The sequence below is a fragment of the Mycteria americana genome, chromosome 5, assembly GCF_035582795.1.
Source record: "Mycteria americana isolate JAX WOST 10 ecotype Jacksonville Zoo and Gardens chromosome 5, USCA_MyAme_1.0, whole genome shotgun sequence".
Lineage (NCBI taxonomy): Eukaryota > Metazoa > Chordata > Aves > Ciconiiformes > Ciconiidae > Mycteria > Mycteria americana.
In genome coordinates this window covers 19,416,789-19,440,724 of record NC_134369.1, presented here as the reverse complement: position 1 = coordinate 19,440,724, position 23,936 = coordinate 19,416,789, and the positions used below count along the sequence as shown (strand labels likewise).

General features: G+C 38.8%; 1 protein-coding gene across 3 annotated transcripts in view; it reads right to left on the bottom strand.

Moving 5' to 3' along the window:
- The window catches only part of TOLLIP (toll interacting protein), a 28,725-nt gene extending 7,602 nt beyond the window's left edge, over positions 1-21,123 (bottom strand). The window contains exons 1-6 of one of the 3 annotated variants that reach the window (XM_075502354.1): positions 20,964-21,114; positions 20,075-20,167; positions 12,135-12,284; positions 7,977-8,159; positions 6,395-6,547; positions 4,919-5,009 (exon numbers count right to left, since the gene is read on the bottom strand). In XM_075502354.1, coding sequence (XP_075358469.1) covers positions 4,919-5,009; positions 6,395-6,547; positions 7,977-8,159; positions 12,135-12,173 — 466 coding nt within the window. In that variant the 5' untranslated portion in view covers positions 12,174-12,284; positions 20,075-20,167; positions 20,964-21,114. Of the gene's footprint in view, positions 1-4,918; positions 5,010-6,394; positions 6,548-7,976; positions 8,160-12,134; positions 12,285-20,074; positions 20,168-20,963 lie in introns of all 3 variants that reach the window. The other 2 variants (XM_075502355.1, XM_075502353.1) reach the window with 2 other exon arrangements.
- Positions 21,124-23,936: the final 2,813 nt, after the last annotated feature.

Genomic DNA, 23,936 nt, shown 5'->3' with positions numbered 1-23,936 from the left:
CAGTATCACCTTTTTTAATATACACAAATAGGTCTTAATGATATTTGCTTCAGAAAAAATTCAGTGCTAAAATATACATGCCATCATCTCAGTATTTTTAAAACGTTGCTTCTTTACAAACTAGTAGAAAAGTAAAGCATATGGGACCCGCAGAAAAACTCTACACTTCCACTGCTCTGAATAAACCAAACACGCTGCAACGACCACATCAGTTTTATTTACAGCATCTTTCTGAAATTCAGAGCATCAAGAAGTGACATTTTATCTCACAGAATTCTAGACTTTTCTGAACATACTTGATTGAAGACCAATGCTTTTATCAAAGTTAAGGATGTCACAATATCTTTGCACAACTCAAAAATCAAAAGGTGTCATAGTAAAGTGAGTCTAAATTGAAGGAAAACTGATTTCCTGTAACATAATTTGCCTTCAGGTCAAGTCAGATCCTCAACTTGACATGCATCTAAAACAGATGTGCATGAAAGATACACACTGATGGAAAAAGTGTTACCTTTTTGAAAAAAGCTTATTTGAAGATTAACAGAAGGCAACTGGCAGGCTGTCTTCTCAATGCCATTGCAGAACTGAGTTCTTCACTTTAAAGTTTACAAAAAGTCATGACATTACCTGCTTCTCCCCAAATCTTGCAGTAGCAGAACAACTGCAAGATTAAAGTTTCTCCTTCTAGGAAACCAGTACTATCACCTAGAATAGCTCACTGACATACAAAAGTTTCAGAAGAATATTAACATCACGTTTTAGCCATCAACACCACTATCACCAATTACTTTATCATTATAGCTTGAAGCTGAGCAGATGTCTTTCAAGACTTTCCAACAGGTTAGACAGGCTGTAACGATTTCCAGGAGATGCATTAAATTGATCCATTGTGACATTCAAGTGGCAATACCTTGTGATACAGTCTGCTGTAACAAATAAAGCTTTTTAGATGAGTTCATGCAAAGACTGAGTCAATGAGGATGGGAGTGAGAGAAAAGCTTGGAAACTTACCCAGAGCAAAATACTCAAGCCCTAAAGATAGGTGAAAATGAAGGGGCGAGGGGAAAGGAACAAGACATGGGAAAGAAATATTAATCTATTTTTAAAAGGAAATGAACCATTCAGCTTCCGAAGGTGAAAGTTGGATAAACTGAGGCAATTGGGTAAAAACTTAAACTACCTAATATCAAAACCTAAATGCTGCTAGGATTCAGTCTCCCGACTAATTTGCTTCAGTGCTCTGAACAAGTTTCCTAAATGTGCTGTTTTTACAGAAGTAACAGTTAGAGGAAATGTTTTCAAAATAAAGAAGCCACCAGGTGTTTGCAGCAAGGATTATGCTTTATAGCCCACAGAGGAAAACATACATCCACAGTTTTCTGAGCAAATACCAATAACATCACAATTTAACCTATGAAACTCAATACAGACACCTAAAGGAGTAATGTACATATACACACAATTTTGCCTCAATGAAAAATTATATTCTGGACTCTGACAGAGCCGTGAAACACATGGGTTTTTAACCTACTTTTTAAACCGGTGTTTATAAGTTAAGTACAAATAGATTTCCTATTTATCCCATGAATACTTAGCTGATAAGAAATATAGCTTGCTTCATTGAACTAACTTTTTCTAGCTTACTGTCTTTGATACACTATCAAGAGGATCAGCTTGGACTGTAAGCAACCAGTATACCACAATATTCTACAGTGTAAATTAAGTAATCTTTAGAAAAAGAAGCAGGAAGAAACTGTAGACAAACTCAACTTTTAGAAGAGCAACAGGATTGACAAGTTCAAATTTTCCCAAACCCAATCCACAGATATCATTTATGGCAACTATAGTTTGCAGCAACTAGCGCTATTGTAGACAGTTTTTAATTTTTAAAACTTTTGAAATTAATTAACGTGGTGCAAGAATATTCTACAGCCATTTCTGCTGTCATCACACTTCTGTAACATGTACCATCAAATATGGGGAAAAAAGCATTATTTGCGTTGGCATGTCAAGCATCATCTGCTTACCACAGTGACTAACTCCTAGCTACTACTATTTACCTCAGTTTGTATGACAGATACATGTGAGAGGAATTAGTTGCTTCAATCTTAATTAGAAGGTTAGTTACATGTACTGAGTTTTGAACAGAAATTCTCTGTTACAGAAAAAACAGCTTGGCTTTCATGACAGCTAAATTTGACTTAACAACATCTCTCTTTGAAGTGCAATTATTCTGGACAGTTAACAAATAACTGTTAAATTGTCTGGATAAGCATTTTAGTCCACCCACTATACTTCCATCATAGATAAGACTTAGAATCTAACAGTCTTGCCCAACAGCAGAATCTCCTCCATTTCAGATGTAATAAACTACTCAGTGCTGCTCTTCCACTCTTCTGAAGGAAACAAACAGAACTTGCTTATTGACTACATCATTTAACTGGATAGGTAAAAAACCTTAACTAAGATGATGGGAAGAAGACTAAACATATTCCTGTGGAGCATACTGATGTCCTACCATTGCCCTTCTTGAAGCAGTCTCAAAAAGAGAGAAAACCCTGTACAGTGTTCCAAAGAAAGTGTACCAACAGAGTTTCCCCAGAAGATACAATCAATCAGCTGGGCAGGGAAGGCCAGTAGTTTGCATGCACCGTTCTGAAAGAGTTTACAGAATCCAGGAGGAGCATCTAGTTCAGTATACAGAAAACATTCTGACAATATTCCATGTCTTTCAAGATGCACTATTGGTTCCTTTATAATTTGAAATTACTTCTATTAAGCCATATAATTAAATCTATGAAACAGTAAAAGTATTCTGAAGTCAAGTCACTTTCAAAGTCCAAACCTAACCATCCATCTAATTATTATGAGTGGGCCATCGATTAGTGAATAGGCAAAAGCTTCAAAACTCCAGTGCTTTGAGAAATTTTGATAGTGCACACAAAAATTCTAGAACAGCAAACACAAAGCACAGTAATATTAAAAAAATATATTAAAAAATCTAAATATGTCAAAGGTGGCTTGTAGTAAGTTTGGCATTTACTAAGTCAAAGAAGTACATTCAAGCTTTCCCAGAACAAAAGAAAAGTTCAAATCAAGGGGTGGGACTTTGCAATGCTTTAAATATACAAGTCACAGAATCAGGAAGAATTTTTAATACAGAAGATTATCATAGCAGTAATTAAAACAAACATGTTGGATCTTTGCAGAAGGGCAATGCTCCAACATACAGATCAATAAAATTGTTACATAAAGCCAAATTCTTATATGCTAAAACGTCAGGCATTACTAACACTTGCTAAATATTAGTTATTTCTTTATTTGTTCAAGTAGATTTAATAAGTATTACTGAAAATAATCTCAAGATAAATACAAAATTTACAGAACACCAAGATGTGAACATCAAGATACGCCACTACTTGTTTTTCAACTTTGAAGGTCTAGTATCAGTTTTAACTATTCAGTTCTATGTCTAGTTTCAATTATACCTGAAACTAGTCTCTTCATTTCTACTGTTTGTACTCTGGCACAGTAATTTTGCAATACAAATATTCTCATTTTGATTGTTCAAGAAATTCTACAGCACCTTCTATTACATTGCTGTATGCACCACCTCAGCTGTTGTTTTTCTTTTAACCATACACAAGATAACTATGTTTTAAGTTCACCAACTGCTTCAGCATATAGGGATGTGACAAACCTACAAGCAAAAAAGATATGGCCTCTATTTCAAACACAGAAAAGCTATACAGAAGTCTGGCTTACCACAATGGAATCACACTTCAGGATGCACACACAAGTTGAAACTAGTTCATTGGCAAAGCAAGCAAGATTTAAACCCTGAGAATTAAGCTATAGAGATAAAAGCCCTTTAAATGAAGCAAACTGCATGTTTTCATTAGGGAATAAATTATGTAACCAAACTTCTCCATGGTTTGCTCCAACTTAACTCTATAAAAATGAAACAGGAGGTATGATTCTTTAAGTTACACACACAGTCTCCTGTTGAGGAGGTTTGTTTTTACAGAGAACGAAATTTTAAATTTAATCAGGATTGAGTCTTTAAAAAAAAAAAAATCTGTTGTGTCAGCCCTTAGCACTGCACACACACTTGATTACTCATTCATACGCTTGTATGCAAATAAATTAAAAATATGTAAATTTATATCTTATTTTCCCTAAAAAGTACACATATTACTGAATAAGTGTCCATACCACAAACTGGAGCTTTTAAGAGCTGTAAGTGAAACACAAAACCTAAGTTAACACATCTTTCTGTACAAGTCCAAAACTTACTTTGCACAGATTAAGAGAACTGACAATACCTGCTTTAGCTGCTCTTGATGTATTTACATAACTATCTCAGAGCTCCCTAACATTTTTCATTCAATGTGCTACACATTTCACATGCTGTGCAGCAAGTTTCCAACAAAGCATCTTCAAAGACCACAGAAGAGTCAATCCCTTTATGGGCTATTTAAGCTGTGGTTCTGACAGCACAAGTCATTTGGTGCACTTTCTGAAGTCTAAGCAGTTTCACACATGGATTGCCACCATTGAAATAAGCACAGATTATATTAGAATGCAGTCTGCTAGATATTTAGTTATTCAGTGACCTGACATAAGTAAAATAAATACTCAAAAAGAGAAGCCTTCAAGCTACTTGTTCCAACTTAGTAGTCATTTTAATGCATTTAATTAAACTCATGCAGCTCCCTTAAACAGGGTACAAGGCTGAAAGCAGACCTACACTCAATTCGCTCATTCTTCTCCCAAAAATGTATCATGGGAAAAGTGGTCACAGAGAAAGTAACTTATAGCTTCCTTTACATTCCAAAAACCAGGAGAAATTTGGTAGTTATTTCTGCAAAATCCTTCATCTGGAAGTTTTAAGAGTCTTCAAGGAGAGAAAACATACCTGCTATAGGCACATATCCAATTCCTTGCTGATATACAGTGGGCATCAGGACCACTGGCTGGGGCTGCATCATCATGGCAGCTGGCAAAGACTTGACACAAAAATCACAATAGACAGATTAGAACTACTCAAGAAACAGGAAAAAACTAAACCAGCAATTAAAACAGTATTGGCAAAAAAATTGTTGCATTGCAAATCCACGTTCCATGTTCAATATTACAATATGACTATAGTAAGTGCTAATCTGTATTAAGCAAAATCTCTGGAAAATTGGTATTTAAGAGGATGTAGTTCAGTTAAGTTGCCTGTAAATCAATATAAACATCATGTCAAACTACCCTTTTGCAACATTTTGATAAATTTTGCCACTGAAATTTTATTATTGAAGCTAATTATTTTAAAATATGGGTTTAATCAGCTTTCATGCCTCATTCTTGTGAAATGAATATACAACATACTCATTTTAAATGAAAACTTAGAGCAAACCTGAATTTTAATAAAAGCAGTATACCACTCCTAGAAGCAAATTTCAGTTCAAATCAATTATTTTTTGAGGTAAACCACAACTTTAAACAGAGTATCAATTTAACTCCATTCCCTTTTACTACCACAATTCCTGTTCAGTTTGATCCTGGAAAATATTAAAAGGTCAGACTCTATGTACAGTACATTCATGGGCAGACAGTTTTAAAGGTTAATTATAAACTCATTTTTCCTAGGGGTAACGGAACAACTGTTCAGATGTGGGGCAGAACGTGAATTTCAAACAGCACGGAACATCTGTTCCCAGTTGTGCACTCAACAGCAACTTGGAACTTCTGATCATGTACAAGCATTGTAGGAAGCATTCAGGGCTGCATATGCTACACATGCTATCCAACAGCTACTTAAGACGCAAGTGACAGATGACAATAGTCCATGAGCTGCTAAATGGACCAGTGAAGTCAGCAGTTCATGACTAGGAGCACCAAATGAACAAGAATGGAAGTAAGAGACAAAGTCACAATGAAAGAACATTCAAACTATCCAGAAAGACCTAAAACAGAGAAGAGTTTCCATTATTTTTGCTTTTAAATTGATGTGACTTTCTAAAGACTTAGGGGAAAATATAACTTATTGTTAGATTCCATGAAGCTTTTTTTAAATTATTATCATTAGTATTAAATTAGAAATGACAATGGACGATTTGACTGAGGATTTCTTTTTTATACTTCTACTAGCACAGGAATAAGCTGAATTTTTGTAATTGCAAAGCCAGATAAATACCCATTTACCACCTCACCAAAAAGTATTTACTGCCTTAACTAGGATTTTTGACTGCTATTCCCAAAGTTAAGTATAATTATTTTAAATGCTAACACACACAAACACCCAATAAGGTACAATGGAACTACTTCTACCTCAAACTAAAATATCTCCGTCCCACGACCCAAGAAGCTTCTCTCCCTTCCTCCTCCCACCCCAAACTTGGCTTACCGTGTACGACATAACCAGATTAATCATTCCTTCCTTGTCATCACCCTGCCTTCCGCTCAGGCTATACCATTCATCCTCCACATTTCCTTGTTTTAGAGATTCAGGAATTGTAATGTGTGTCCAAGCGATGCGGTCATCCATTGAAAAGGCCCGCTGGAATATAATTTAAAAAAATATTATCAAGTTAATTGTCCTGAAAGAAAAAAAAAAAATCTTAAAATTATTCTTGACTAACACTTACTTCAGTTTTATGCTATTTCATTTTGCCGATTTTATTTTTAAGTAATTCCTTTTGAAATTATTAAAGTGTTGGTAAATATTTTAGTCATCTCCTTTCCAACAAGGACAAATAATGCTTTAAGTGGGACTATAGATTGGTTGCAGATATTTAATAATAAGAAATAGAAAACCTGAAGCAGAACACTTCTAGAAATACAACATTCTAATATTAGCATAGTCTGTGTGAATCTAGTGACATTGTATCAAAGGCCATTAAATAAATGTAAAGAGCTTCTGTTTACACTACTACAATAGGCTGTGAACTCCAGTAATTCAAGAGCAGATACAAGTACTGATCTGCCATCCCTGTTGGAACAACAAACCAGACACTTCAACCAATCAACTAAGCCCACAAAACAGCATCCAAAAGCCTCACGTGCATAATGACCACACAGCTGGTGTAGTGTCAAGTTTTATTACATGCAGTAAGAGAGGCAGCAAAAACAGGCAAACCACAGTTTAGCCTCAGTTGTAGACTCTCAGTTTAAATTGTTCAAGAAGGTACGCTTGTGCTAAGTGGAACAGCTGAAATGCAGGCACATATTCCCTGCTGCCAACATCTAGCAGAACAACATACTAGAATTCAAGACAGTAGTCATCTAGAAAAGCTTTTTAGAGCAGATTACCTACCAGAGCTGTTAATCAAACCCATTCAATCTCTAAGAAAACGAAATTGTTCAGAGGTTAGGTATTTATTACCACTGTGTCTTAAGTAAAGCATAGACAAGTGCCTACACGGCCACTTGGAATGGAATTCAGGCAAGTATAGATTAAGTTACATTTCTGCTAATAAATCCTAGTGACTACACAGTCTATATTTGATAACTTTATTTGCAGCATTTCTGAGCTTGGGAAAGCTTCCAAGCTTCCTGGGTTAGAATAACACCAAAGAATTTCTGAGTAAAACAGCTTTATATAAACAAGCTATTTTTCATAGGGACAGTACAGAATATAAGGCTGCAGGGCATTTTGATAGTGAAGAGGAGCTTAAACATCACTCAGACATTTTTGCTTCTCTTCCTTTGCAAGGAACCCTGCTAATGTCCCTTATCAGCAACCAAAGGAAAAGTAACAGCTCTGACATTCTTGTCAGAGTGACAAGAGTGACAGAGTGACAAGGGGAAGAGTGAAGCCTTATGCATTACTGCTCTTGGGATTCTGAAAAATTGTCGTCATCTCCCAGAGAGCACAGCTGAGAAACAGCCCTTGGTAACTCAATCCTTTTTTGCAAGTTTCCACCCAAACCCCAGTCCAAGCAGGAGATGGGGAAGGGGCAGGGGGGAGTATATATAGTAGTTCTGACCTCATCAAATATCTCTAGATAAAAAGAGTCCACACCCGGGGGAACAGTGCACTGAATAACTTTGTTCCAGCGGGGGTTCTTGGCTCCATTATGTGCTGTTGGAGTTTCATACACAGCATACCCCAGCCGTATTCGACAATATGGATCCATGCGGGTCATTCCATAGTTCTTTGCCAATTTTGCCTGGAAAGAAAAGAAAGCCTATAAATGTATAATATTACATTAACTTAAGAAGTTAATTACTATTAGTTCACAAAGAGAATCAGATATTGAACAAAGGACTAGATTCAATTATGAGGTAGACAGGAAGGAAAAAAAAATGAAGAAAAACAGCATTTAGATTAAAACATAGAACAACCAATGACACCATTAAATGTCTGGGAGACCTTGAAAAGGGAACCTCTTTTTAACCTGTCTGTTGTAGAAAATACACATCTTCACCATAGCTAAAATAAATTACTTCATACCAAACCAAAAGATACACGATGACAAGGAAATAGTAGTAAGTTCAGGTTTTGCCTAGGTATGTGGTCTCCAATATACAATCATAAACTTAATATGACAGGTAGCCTGTCCTCTTTCACTGAAGTACTTTTAAAGGATGAAATATAGAAATCCAGTAGCTTCAAGAATATCACACAATACAAAAGCACAAACTGCAAAAGCAATTCAACTGAGGTAAAATCTAGTATATCATACTTTTCAAAGTGATTAAAAAACTTAATTAATTCAGTGTGTGCATTTGATATTACTCAATACAGTGGGCAACTTAAGTTCTGCATTACTATAAAAACAGATGCTGTACAGAATCAGAAGATATCCAACATACTTTCGCTGTAACATCAGAGGAATAGAACAAAACAAGTTGACGACAGTCCTGAAGACAACACTGAGTACTGTTGCATAGCTATGCCAAAGTAAAAATCAGACTTTTTGGACATGCTGTTTCTCTGACCTGTACTAAGCAGCCTATAGTTCTTTTTATAGTAAGACAAGTGACAAAATATGGTGCCTAGGATGCCTCCCACCCATTTAAATAGCTGGAACAGTTGAGACTTGCATTAAGATTTAGTCACAATGGCTGCAGCTCTGGCCTGGAAAGCCCTTTTCTCCTTCAGGGCACATGCCGATTCATACATTAGAGCTGGTGAGAAATGTCTCAAACTGTTCCTTGTAAATATGGGCTTAACAATTAAAGTAGGAAAGTTGGCACCTAAATTATGCACTCTCTAGACTCTGAAGTCCTGAGATTAAGCAGCTTACCATAAAACTTCACCAAAAGAAAAAACAGCATATAAATTGTCTGTCTGGTAATTTAAGAGGACACAATCAACCGTGCTTAGACAAACTCAACACCATTCCTATATGTCTGCAAGGGAAAAAAAAGCAGTAAATTACCTTCCCCAAAACATTTTCTGATCTTCCACCAGTTTATTAGTAATGGAATTAAGGCATGCTGCTCTATATACTTTATCAACACATATTTAAATACAAAAGACTTCAACCAGCTTTTCATGTTCCACAGGTTAACTATGCCATGGCAAGTGTCCCATCCAGAATGCCGCATGCCTCAATATGCAGCCAAGATTCCCACAGCATCCTTGCATAAACTCTCAGACAGGTACAGAAGACTATCTCTTGGGACACCACAGGGTTGTACTGCCATTCCGATGGACCTTGACAGGCTGGAGAAGTGTGCAGACAGGAATCTCAAAGTTCAACAAATAAAAATGCAATGTTCTGCCCCGAGGAGGAATAACCACATGCAGCACTATAGGCTGTGGTCCAGCTGGTTGGAAAGCAGCTTTGCAGAGAAGGACCTGGCAGTCTTGGTGGACACCAAGTTGGAAATAAGCCAGCAATGCACCTTTGCAGCAAAGATGACAAACAGCATCCTGGGCTGCATTAGGAAAAGCACAGCTAGCAGGTCAAGGAAGATGTTCCCTTTCACTCAGCACTGTGGAGACCATACCTGGAGTACTGTTCTCTTTAGTTCTGAGCTGTCCAGTAGAAGACATAGTCATACTTGACTGAGTCCAGCAAAGGGCCACTAACACCATTAAGGGTTTCACAGAATGGCTAAGGTTGGATGGGACTTCTAGAGATTGTCTAGGCCAAGCTCCCTGCTCAAAGCAGGGTCAAATGCTCAGGCAAGTTCCAAGTGTCTCCATGGATGGAAGCTCCACAACCCCTTTGGGCAACCTGTTCTGATGTCTGAACTCTCACAGTAAAAAGGTTTTTCATATATTTAACTAGATTTTTCTGTATTTCAATTTGTGGTCACTGCACCTCTTCCCTTTCCTCTAGATAGCACTGAAAAGAAGCTAACTGTCATCTTCATAAATACCTGATGGTATTTTGATACCTGCGGGACCACTCACTGATAAGATTCCCTCCAAGACTGCTCCCCAGCTCCCTCAGCCTTTCCTTGTATATAACATCCTCCTTAATCCTCAATTAAGAGACTGGCCTGGTGGAGGGTAGGGGTGGGGTTTATTTTGGACAAAATAAACTCCAGAGGTCCCCTCTAACCTCAACTATCTTCTGATTCTATAACAAGTGGTTACTTACAGACATGGCATCAAGAACAGCTATTAATGGTTTTATTCTTCAAGCAAGATAAACTTTTTTTTCTTGCCTGCACAACCACCTACAAATAAACGAGGATTGAACCTGATAAAGACCAGTATCAACTCCATCAGTTCACCAATCCACGCAGGAATCTGGATGTTTCTGTACACAGCCACTCAAAGCGAGATGCAAAACTCCTTCTTGAACACTGGACTCTCTGCCCCCTTACCTGCTCCAGGAACTTCCACCATCTATACTGACTGGATCAACATCCCGTGACAAAAAGCACTTTACGCTGTCCAAGCAAATAGCCAAAGATGAACAACCTAGGGAGTAGCAACCAAGTTGCTAGAAGCTGCTAGAGAGTTCAGACAGACATGGCATGTTGTTTGATAAATGTTTTGTTTCCTTTATAGGCCTGAGGTTTAACCTGAATCATCTATTCCTAGCTCTGGAAAAAAATTATACTAAAGCTTCTTCCACTATGCTTTAAAAGCAGTAACATTTTTCTGCTGTTCAAAGTTGCAGAAGCAGCTTCCAATCTTACACTCTCTGAACACAGATTGGGAAACTCCTCAGAACTAGAAAGAGGGCTGCAACTGAATGCAATGAATAAGTTCAAGTGTCTAGACCTTAGAAGTAATCAACTTTGAAAAAGCATTACCCCCACTTTTCAAAGGAAGGGTATCGGCTGTGAAGGAGCAAACTGACCAGTGAAAGATGTAGAAAGAAAGGATCAGTGCCTCTTTTCCCGAGAGACCCTGTATAGGTTTACTCCCCAATAAAGACCTTGCCATGGAAGCTGTAACCATATGTGTACTATTCCAGGCTTACTGCTGATTTTGAGGCTAAATATCTCTTTGGTATGTTTTTAGAGAATTACTTGAAAACAGCACTTGTAAATAGATGAGGTGTGTTAAGTTAATATGAAGGACATCTGGTATGCTAATGTAGATAAACAGAATTGTGTTAAGATCAAGAAGTTTTAAAATCTGAAATCTTATGCATAATGAATGCAGTAATACAGTACTGCCAAGAGATAAAAGAAAGGATAACAAGGGAAAAGAGAAAGCAGAAAATAAAGAGCTAGGACTATGCGCTTGTGATTAATAAGAAAGCCTGCAGAAAGCTCTAGGAAAAACAGCAAATGCATTGGAGGAAATGGGGATGGAACAGAGTAGTCACTTAAGGAAAAACATGCAAGGCAACTGCAGTTCCCTACAATATTCTCGAAATTGCTAATGTCTTTCAAATATTAAGTGTTTCTACAGGAAGCCTTCTTAACAGAAGTTTTCAGAGAAACCTGTTCACTGTAAAAAACCATGAGTTTATTTGACTATGTGCTATAATAGCAAGGTTTATAGGAAATTGCTGCACCATGCATGATGCAGATACGAAACTGGAAAAAATGCTGATGTTCAGAGACATGAAGCTACAAAAACTTTAAAAATTACTCATTCCCTATATACATGTAATTTAGCAACTCAAATTCCAACACAAAATCTTTTTGTGGCCACCGATTAAAAAAACTAATTGTATTAAATTAATTACAATTACTTAATTGTACAAAGATGGTACAATTTATACCTGTACTACAGTAATGCTGAGTCTGCCTACTGTACCCATTGGTCCTCCATACTGTAGCTGTTGAGCTGCCTGAGCATCCAGCTGGATTTGCTGTTGCTGCTGGGTTGGGGTAATGCGAAGAAAATCTTGAGGAAGCTCACCAACATATACCTTAAAAAAGAAAAGAAAAAGAAAAAAACCCTTCAAACTTAAGTCTTCCACTTTTACAATGAAAAAGAGAGAAGAATATAAATCAAACAAAAGCTTAGCAAAAACATTTGGCAGAATTTAGTCTAGTTTTGACAGCATGAACAAAGAACTAATTAAGTGACAAAATCGCCAACTCATGTAGAGAACGTTCTCATACTCACTTTCAAAAACACTGATTTCCAACATAAGCCTCTGAAAAAAAGTAGGACGCACAGAGCCAAGGCTGCTCCGCAAATAAACAATTAAGCAGTCCACACAAAAGTCAGAGCTACCAAGTTTTACATCCCATTCACATATGACATCTGATGGCACCCAGCTCTTTCACTTATTCATCACTCATGTTGCATCCAATCATTCCTGTGACAAGACATAGCACCCTGCTTTCATTTGAAAGTGTCACTTTCACAGTCACCTTCAAGATAGATCATAAAGACAATGTTTCCTATGAACCAAATCCTTTAACATAACTAAGAATCCATCAACATAACAAAGATGCCCTAGTGCTTTTCCAATGTTAAACCCTGGCAGCCTGCAACTAACTTTGAGGACAATTCGGGGACAAAATCCCACCATACTCAAAATAATAATGGAGGAATTCAAAATCTGGTCTATCACAAGAAAGAACCATGACAAAAAATTCAAAGTAGAAAAATCTTAGAGGAACTCCGTCACATGTGCCAATATGAATCTGCAGTCACCATGTATTTTCTGTTAGCTTTACGGTAAAAGAAGGGAAAGTTTCTACCTATTACTTGTCAATTCTACTACTGTCAATTCAACAACTCAGGTTGTTTCTAGGTTTTAAATGCTCAGTGAAAATTACCAATAACACATTTAGAGAGATCATCACATTAAAATAGCAACAATACTGTAATAATAAATTTTAAAAGGTAAATAAAGTGGCATAGAAAATTTATAATTAAGCTGTACTCATTTTTGTTGAGTTGCTTACATATTTAATACAGAACTGTCCACCGCATCAAGACAAAAGACAGTGCGATTTCTTACGTTGCTATCCCAGGCAAGATTACTCAATTGTGTATCTGGCAGATGCACACCTACAGAACATACTTCAAGAAGGTAACAGGCCTCTAGGACATAGCTTTTGAAGATCAGACAGCACTTGCACGCCAAGATTGCATCTTGGAGATAGCAAGTGTCATACAAAATGTGATCTGGCAAGAGCTGCAATTGCTGTCCAAAAGCCTCAGGATCCTGGCGACAGTAGGTGTTACATGCCAGAAAGGAAGTTTATCAAAAAGCTAAGGAGGAAGTACTGAATGCCTGCTGCTAGGCTATTGGGAGGGAGGGAAAAGAGGGAATCAGTTTTGCTTACAAGCATCTTAAAATTTTACAATTAAGATCCTAAGTAGCTTAAGCTTTAAAAAGTAGGGAGGGAAATGGGGGCAGAGAGGGAGAAGACTAAGCTAAAAGATAGTGCTAATATTAAAAAAAAAGCTTATTTAAGTTAGGCTGGAAACTAGACAGGGCCTTTTAACAGCCTTCTCATTAGAATACATGTTATAAAAAAGCAGTTAGTTTTAAAATAAAGCATAATCCATTTAGGAAAGATTTGAAATGGCACCAGAATTAGCAAGGCAATGGCATTTACAACACAGCAGGTCCCCTCCAACCCTTGACCTCCAGGGATTTTCAAATCTGGTCTTATTGGCATCTCTAAGAATAAACAAAGACTTCCCATAGTCAGAAGTGGTGGCTGCAGCCCTGAATTACATTCCCATATGTGCAAGCTCCCTCTGTCAACTTCTCAGAAAACAGGATAGCATAATTCTCTCAACCATGAACACTGGAAAGCTTAATTCACTCACAACAAGGGAGAAGTCTAATATCTTTCATTTCTTAAAATAAATTTTAAGTCACACAAACACTACTCCAAAATAAAATATATAAACTGGTCTCTGTACTGAGGTCCAAAAGGGACAAGCAAAATCTGTAAGGGAGACCAAAGTTTTCTTACAGCATCTAAGCTGATTTTAGGTAATTCAGTTCTCTCACACAAAGCTACATTCTTAACCTGGAATTGCAGAGCAGACATACACAGAAACTGAAAACAGCTAGCGTAACTAAATTCTCAAAAGATCCAACTGGTAAACCCCTCCAAAAGAAAGGGTGGGGAACAGGAGATGCATATGCTACCATCTTAAGTGTTCTGCTCTGACTGAGATCTGGTACACAAGTCCTGGTGGTATATTCAGTAAAATATCTAGGAGAGATGCTTCTTGAGGAAAATACACTACTAGTAAATTCTTATCCTAACTATCAGTTGATTCCATGTTGATAGAGACAAATCAGTAGAGTGCAATCTTTTTATCTGTAAAGAAAACAGGCTAATTTATGTCTTCCTCAAAGCATTTAAAAGCAGGTACATAATTGCCACCTCCAAACCTGAATCAAAAATACAAAGTTACGTAACCAGAGTTCAACCACGGTTTTTGTTTTTAAAGCAAGGAGAACATAAGTGCCAAGCTTGTATCATTAATCCTACTCAACACCCACTTTACAACAAATGCACTTCCCTCTACTATAACAACATTTAAGGAAGAATATGAAATTCAACCCTTCTCTGCCATTACCTGTAGAACAAAAAATTAATTCCATTTGCATTTTACTAGAACTCTCTTTTCAAGTAAGACGGCAACATGACAGTGCTATGATAGAACTACAATTCAGAAGACAAATGTTGAGCAGGCATTCATAAAAATAAGCCTGCCTTAATTACTTCCTAATAAACTTTATTGACAGCATTGCATATCAAAAATATGAATTACCTAGAAATTATCTAGAAGTATTGCCATTCGTATCTGCTAAAACCACATAAGAGCTAGTTTTGAGGATCTTCAAAGTGAAACACTGCAGGTATAAAAAAACCTGCATCTCAAGTTCTTCAAATTGAAGGCGGTGTGATGTTCCACAGCTATTCGAGCTAATTTAGGACTGAGCTGTCTCAGTCTCACCCCCATTTCTTGTGCAACATTAAATGGTGCCAAGGCAATTGTAAAGTACTCTAGTGCACAGGGCTTATCAAAAGAAAAATGAAACAAGGGTTGGAGGTAAAGGGAAGAGGAGTGGAAGTTACCAGGACCCTTACCTCGCTAACTGATCATGTGAGTACTTGTACCTACATACAGGAGGGAAAGGGAACACAAAGCCAAGGACAACCACAAATGCCCTGACTTACCGAACTGTACGCTGAGACATGATACATTCAGGGAACCTTAACTAAGGTTTCCACAGTAGCAATTGCCAAGAAACTCTGATACTAGGTTTCAGAGAAGTTTCATGTTAAAGAGCTTTAAACACCTAGCTACTCAAAAAAGTTGTAACCATTCTCCTTTAAATGGTTTTACTGTTTTTAAGAAAGAATGAGTGAATGAGAGAGAATTTTGAACTGTTATTCCATGTTTTGCACACTAAAGAAAAAATTGGGACCAGTTAGGATGCATCCAGAGGTCCTGAAAGAGCTAGCTGATACTTTTTCAAGGCTACCCTCTATCATATTTGAAAGGTCGTGGAGATTAGAGGAAGTCCCCTATAACTGGAGAAAGACAAATGTCATACCTGGCTTTCAAAAGGGCAAAAAGGATGACCTGAGGAACAACAGGCAAATCAACTTCACTTCAGTTGCTAAGAAATTCATAGAGCAAATCCTTCCAGAAGCCATTTCTAGCCACATGAAGGAAAAAACCATGGACAGCCAGCCTTTACCAAGAGTTAAAAAAAAAAAAAAAAAAAGCCTAATGAGCCCAACTGCCTTCTACAATAAATATATTAGAATCTGTGAATAAGGAGAGAGCACTAGGTATCAAAGCTGGGTCATTACAATCCAAATGGGTGGACCACTGGATGGATGAAAAACTGTCTGAGTCACTGAGCTCATTAAGTTGAAGTTCAGTGGTTAATGACACTAGAGGTTGGTTAAAAGCAAAGTTTCTCAGAGGTCTGTACTGAGACTAACTTATGTGCCTAATATTTTTCCTTATCGATGACCAGAGGTGAAGACAGAATGTACCCTTATCAGTTTTGAGGATGACACCAAATCTGGGGGGGAAATGACTGGTATACTTGAGAGTGAGACCAACAACCAGAGAGACAGAAGAATTCACTGGCAGGAATCTCATGAAATTCAACAAGTGCAAAGTCCTGTACTTTGGACAGAAAAATCCCTAGCACCAGTACAGCCTAGAGAACAACTGGCAGGTCTGCAGCTCTACAGAGAAAAACATGCAGGTCCCGGTAGAGAGCAAGCTAAACATGAATGAGCAGAGCACTCTCACAACAATGAAGCCTAAGAGCATACTATACTGGATCAAAAAAAGCCTAGCCAGTAGGCTGAGGAAAATGATTGTTTTCCTTTACTCAGCACTCATTAGACCACATCTGGAACACCGAAACCCATTTGGGGCCCAGCAGTACATGAAAAATGATAAACTAGAGTAAGGCCAGCAAACATCCACCAAGATGGCCCATGAGAAGGGCTGTAGCACAAGACTTGTAAGGACAAGCTGAGGATTTGTTTACAGTAGAAGAAACTTAGGATGCACCTTGTAGCAGCTTTCCAGTATCTATAAGGAGGTCATTAAGAAAACAGAGCCACCAGGTTCTCTTCTGAGGTGCAAGGCAAGAAGAAAGGAGACCTCAATTGTCAAACTGAAACAGGGGAGGTCTGACATGAAGTAAGGAGGAAAACAAAAATTCACCGCAGGGACCATGGATAGCAACAAATTGCCCAGGAAGATTGCAAAAACTCTCACCTTAAAGGTTTTGAAGATCCTGCTGGACAAAGCCCTGAGCAACCTGGTCTGAATTAAAAATTGACTGTGTTTTTAGCAAGAGGTTGGACTACATGGCCTCCTGACATCCATTCTAACCTGAACTATTCTATGATTCTAAAGAATTCACATTATAACATGACACATCCTCAGTTAAACTCTTACAGAATTGTAGTCAAAGGCTGTACTTCAGAATTTCAATTAAGAGATGGACAAAGGAAAGACTGTAACAGCAATTAAGTTTATTACATTGACAGATTTTTGCTGTTTGCTTGGGGGGGGGGCCCTTGGTTTTTTTGCATCGTATTTTTTTAAATGTCACCAAAATAAAAAGTGTCATGGACTGCAAGGTACCAGAAATTTCTTCTCCTGTTCTTATTATTTTTTCCTGTTGCCAGAAATTTCCCATCTACTTTGTTGCTTCCATATGTCTACCTATAAAGGCTTTATGATTCTACAGTCATCACCTTAATAGTATTTTCCCTTTCCCCCAATTACACCACCTATATTTAGTCTTCACTAAGTATTATGCCACAAGCTACTGCCTCTGGATTTTCCTAGCATATCTAAATTTGTCCAAGATATTAATGTTTAAATATTTGCAAAATACATTCCACAGTGCAAAAGCACATCTGTTAAAGAAAAAAAAGTTTGGTTTTACTGAAGAAGAAATCAATATGAACCATTGATTACAATCAAAAGATTCCCTGCTTCACTAAAACAATAATTTGAATTCCTGCTAAGTATGGCAGGACATGTAACAGAGGAATAACATTGGGAATAGCCATAGAAACAGCTCAAAATAAGGAAACCCATGAATTCACACTGGGATTAGTATTAAGGAGAAGGATAACTGCCATCAATTCCAGGAACAGGCTTCTGATTTTTTTCTACACTACCACCAGACATACGAATACACATCTTTCTTTCCTCCAAGTCTTGGTTAAAAGAAAATGCCATCGCATGCAACAGAAAATAAGCCACTTGGTGCCTTAAGGTACTTCTCTTATCTGTTAGAGAGCAAGAACGTCAAAGCATTACCAATCCTGTCCTCAACATTTTCTGTCAAAGGAACACGCTCCAGAGATCAGACCACAGCACTTAAAAATTAATTCACATTTTGCTTAGAAACACTCAATGACATCTTACTCCCTCAACTTTTTAAACAACTTCTGAAATCCAAATTGATTGCAACGTGTCTTTATGAAACTTCCACCTTCACAGATCAGGATTTTAATACTACATATATATCCACATTCTAATAAGAAACAAAATATCAAATAAAATGCTCAGTTATACCCAGAATTATCAACACAATTATTTTGGTGATGGGACTTTGTATTCAAAATTGCTCATGTGACAGCATAACATATATCGATACTGGACAACGCAAACAGGAATTGCTTCTTTGTCACCTTTGTTCAGAAAAAGATATCAAAGTTTTGAAGAGTCTCAAAACAAAACTTCAAGTAAAATCAGAGACAACAAGACTTAAGTAGTTAAATGACAGTATTAGGACAAGAAAAGAGAAGTAATCATAAACATAGCCTGCCCATTAGAAGATTTCCAGTCATCATAGTAGTGATTATTAGGGAAATTAGGAGCAGAAATGTAAGTAGTCCTAGCTTGGTACTCAATCTAATTTTGGAGGACCTGACATATTTGCCAGCATGGTGAATAATCACGCAGATTAATTTTGGGTGTGCTTAGGTAGCTATGGAATCACAAATACAAGGTTTTGGTCTCTCAGACTTAACCTGAAGCCTGATCAAACTGTTCATTAATACCTCTCACTTGGAAAAGGTATCATTTAGCAGCCCTTATATAGTCAGCTATACTTTAGATTTCCAAAGCTCTTTTGTTCTCAAAAGATCACAAAGCATGAAAACACGCTAATTCCATAACATCCTGAAGACAGCCAGAGAAATCTATATTCTCACAGAATATTTACCAGTAACAAACAGGATTAATTCCAGTTCTGTTTCATCTGAAAAAACTAAACAGCAATCACAAGTTTTAATTACTCACCAAATAAGCATCGTCACAAACTAGAAAGCACAGGTATAAGAACAAGACTGGCGACAGTATAGCAGCATACTTTATTTTCTTACCTGCATGAAAAAACCTTGAATATTTTCTTGCCTGTTCAAACAGAAAGAGACAGAACTGTTCTCTGCAGCACTAAAGAGAAAATGTTTCCCAATCCTATAGCACCATTTAGTGGCTATTCATTTGTAACGCAGTTGTATATATAGAAACAAGTAGAATTCTATTTTCCACTCGAGGGAGAATTAAGAAAGGCTGGCATGTACCATATCAGCATCCTCACCTGTGAATGGCAGCTTAATATTGCATAATTTATTAATTCATTTGAAAACATTCAAATCTCTAACGTGGTTAAGACAAGGAAGAAAAGCATACACAACAATGTTACGTACACATAAGAAAAAAAGGTATTTATATTATTTTGAGCTTTTTTGAGTAAAAGCTGTTACATATTGACAGAATTCTATTTGGGTGCAATCACACCATCAACCTTCAAACACTAAGCCTTTGGGGAGAGCAACTACCTAATTCACCACAGATTCAACCAGTACAGCAGTCGTTTTCTTTTCAGGATACCATCACGAGAGAACAAAAAACTTAATTCACTCTTTTTACCTTAATTCTCCACTTCAAACTTTTATTCCAACAACGGAACCATCATCACAATCCATTGTAAAAGGAATCTATTCTGGATGACCAGACAAATAATGCATTTTAAGGAATTAAATTGATGATCATACAATATTACTGTAATGAGATAACAACAGACAGTGATGCACTTTTTAAAGATTAGCAGTTTAGTAATTCACTCCTCTGGTCTTTCATCAAGGCTGCACGGACACACAAAAAAGTAGATGTTTCTAGGAAATAAAACACAGCAATTTAAACTGATAGTTTAAAAAAATCTTACTTTACTTCACTTGCAGAGCAACATCGTATTGTCAATTACTACCAGATCCTTCCAGACAGGAGGAACAAGACAGGAACAGCAAGCACATCAATCGAGAGCTGATGTTATACCGGAGAATTATACACCACACAGTAGAACGTTCCGGTGTGGGGCAAGATTATTCCAGGGCAAAACTAGACAATAACACAGTCCCAATAAACTATCAACACTAACTCCCAGAAGATTGTTAAATTGGTTTTAAGACTGCTCAGTTCCTCCCCCAACACACACGCCTACATACTACCATTGAATGCGCCTTTCAGCACGTTTCGCGTTCCCGCTTTCAGGTAGCGATTTCAGAGACAGCTACCTGACTCTGCCCAGCCCAGCCATGAAAACACAAAGCTTCACTTTACTTTAAAGAGAAAGAGGTTTAGCTTTGGTTTAGTTTAAGCCGTTCCCTCCTTGGGAAGACCCTTAGACAAAGAACGGGCGGAACAGCCTCTTCAAGCCCTACACGCAGATAGGAGGGACTTTCCCCTCCCCTCTCCCAAAGCCTCCTCGCAAGGCGGAGAACCAGAAAAGGCAGACTTTCCTTTCCCCGCCCCCTCCTCCTGTATCACGGCACTCTGAAGAAGACAGAGTCTCCTCTTTTCTCTCCTCTCTGCCACAGGCCGCGAGCGGGGGAAGGGAGGGAGGGAGGGAGGGAGGGAGGGAGACAGACAAGAAGGGTAAGTCACCCTCCCACCGAGGCCCGCTGGAAGGAGCCGGGCCGAGGGGGAGGGGGACAGAAGCCGAAGCCCAGAAGGGTCCAAGCTGGGCCTCACCAGCCCAACGCAGTGCAGTCACAAGAACTAACAGAAGACAGAGGCCTTGACAGGCCCCTGCGGCTGATCCCCAGCCGGCAACACTCACCGGGCCCCGCTGAGTAGTGACGGTGGTCGCCATAGCACCTCCCTCGGGCCGAGACCCCTCCTTCCGCCCCGCCAGGCCGCCGTCGCTACCGTTACTGCTCCAACGGCCGCCGCTAACCGTCACTCAGCGCGAGGCTCCCGAGTCAGCTGATCCTGGCCCCGCCCCCAGCGCAGCGCGTGCCTGCAACAACGCATTCCTCCCCCGCCCCTTCTGGCGGTTTCCAAAGCCGCGCCGCGCGCATGCACTAAAGGGAAGAGGAGGGGAACGTAGCAATCCCTTCCTGCGCATGCACTTATCGACTTACTGGCGGAGCACTCTTGCGCATGCGCTCTTCTGCTCTGCGGCCACCCCGTTGCCGCCGCAACGGAGCGGAGCGCTGCGGGGGGCGCCGCAGTCGCTAGGGGGCGCCGCGGCGCCGGGGAGGAGTCGGGGCGCGTAGGCGGCCGGTACGCGGCCTCGGTGCTGACATCATGGGGCTGGAGGGACCTTCACCCCCCGGCCTGAGGCAAACTCACCCCTCTCACGCGGAGAAGCGGGCAGAGGTTTTGCGTGGGAGTCCGTGGAGTGCTCCCCACTGGGTTTTCTGCCAGTGGGTGCGATGCGTGTGAGGAAACGACTTTCTGCCTCGCCCAGCCTGTCCTCTGGACAGCTGGCCTAGTGTTAGTGGTTTTCCAAAGTGGAGACCGCGACCTCCTTCAGCTTGCTGAGCAATTGCAGCTCTTTCCAGAAGAACAAAAGCGGCTTTAATATTCATTGGAGTGCTGCTTTGGGAGATAAAATCTGATCATTTCAAAGCCTATTTAAATAACATAACTGTTTCCTGTTGTTAGGTTCTGCTGCAAGAGTTTAGCCCTTAATTAAAATTCTAGCACAGATTTCAGCAGCTGGAAATAGAACAGTGTAATTAGGAATGCTCCAAATATAGCACCAGCTTTTTTTTCCACACTACCCCAACATCTACTTGGAGTGGAAATGGCGTCATCTTTTTACTTGTGTCTTGATACTCAGAAAAATGGGTGCTGCAGGATATAACTGATTGGGAGCCATTGAGCAAATATAGTTGATGCCAGCTGTAAGTTAACCAGCCAGCTGAAGAGAAAGGCTGTAATGTTTCCTCTTACCCCTATCAACGGTTCCTCTGCTGGAAGCAGAATTCAGGTCAAGCTACAAAACCGTTAAAGCAGCAAATCATCCTTCCCTTGTTCCTACCACTAGAAAAGAAACGAAACCTGAAAAGACATGGATTTTTTTCTTAAAAAAGAAGAGTAAATTTACCCCCCCTCCTTTTTTTTTTAATTTATTTTAAGTCTCTAAACAGTCACTAGACATAGTGGGTTTTTTGCAGGGAGAACGGGTTAAGTTTCTTGGAGGAAACTAAAGGGACTAGATTTTTTTTGTTGCCTCTTGTATAGGCCTTTCAGCAGAGATAGTGCACTATATGAAGGGGCAATGCAATGTAAAATTAAGCTAAGTGATTAAGAACATTCAGCATCTTATAATGTCAGATATGTGCCCTGTCTGTACAAAGCTTGTGTACTGATACAGTTACATTAGTTTATAACAAATGCTATCCAGATGTAGCCTCTTTCAGGTAACTCTCCATTTCTTTGTACTGTATATCTGTGCAACCAAGTTTCAATGATTAAATGGTAGAAGTTTCTTGAGCCAGCATGGTTAAAACAGTAAGTAAACCCCATAAGGTAAGGGAAGAAGATCAGTGCTTTGCTTATCTCCATAATTATAATCTTGACATCATGCGGGCAGGTTGGAGGGAAAAGAGTGTTAACAAACCTCATTGCTATTCTTATGTCTATAACCACACAAGCCAGGAAATTAGTTTTAGGTGAGTCATGGGCAGTTACAGTTTTACTTACTGTCGATTTCATTCTAAGACCTGGTCTAGTAACAACAATTTCAAAGATATTAGACATGAGAAAACATTATTGTGTCTATAGAATTTATATCAACAGAAAAAAGTAGTAATATTAACTCAGAGATTCTTGAGAGTTGTGTTCCTCATAGAGAGATACGCAGTGACTACAGTGAACATTGTGCCTTCCTGACAGCACCACCATTTTCTCACTGCGTCTTTTATTTTCCTGTTTTTTTATTATTCCCAGGAAATCCACATAGAATCTAATCACTTATTTTTAATCACCATTTGTAATCTGTGCAGTAAAGGATCGGTTGTTAAACAAGCCCCCACTTTCCCTAGGGTAAATTAGTATCTGAAGGTGGCCTAGAAACTCTACAAAAATACGGGCTTTGCCATCTGGTGGACATCCACAAGACCAGCAAGTAGCCTTCGACCAGGAGAGACAGGTGTTTTTGTTTCCTCAAGTGCGATATCGCCACAAATAGGGAGCACTGGTGCAAAAACATTAGGCGAGGCATCTGAATTCAATGTAGTAATTAAAATGGGAATGTAGGCCATGGGAAAGGTGAGAGAACAAAAGTCATAAAACCCTGTTATTTGCAACATATGGGCATCATTAAAAAAATGTTGAAAGGTAATTAAAGAAGCTATAATGACAATACATTGCATTTATCTTGTAATAAAAATTTAGATGTCAGTTTCTCCTGTATCATTCTTTCATTCTGATTGCCAGTCTCTTCTCTGTTCTTCCCAGTTCTTCATCTGTCCCTCCCAGAATCTCCCCTACCCAAATCTGCCCCTTTTCTTCATTGCCCCATGTGTTCTTTCCTAAATGCTTCTACTGCTTTTGCATCTACTCTCCATCCTCTCTTTTGCTTTGACACTCTGTTTCATCTCCTACATTTCTCTATTTAACTTTACTTCCTACAGATTTGTCATGAGACCCATATTCCCTGAAATTTCACCTGGAGCTTTCTGTTCACATGTTTTGTAACCTCATCTCCTTGCTCCCAGCTACTGGCTGGGCAAGAGGCAATGCATGTTTCTGACCTCTCCTCGCTGCTTTCCCAATACCAGGCCAAATGCCAAAGATGACT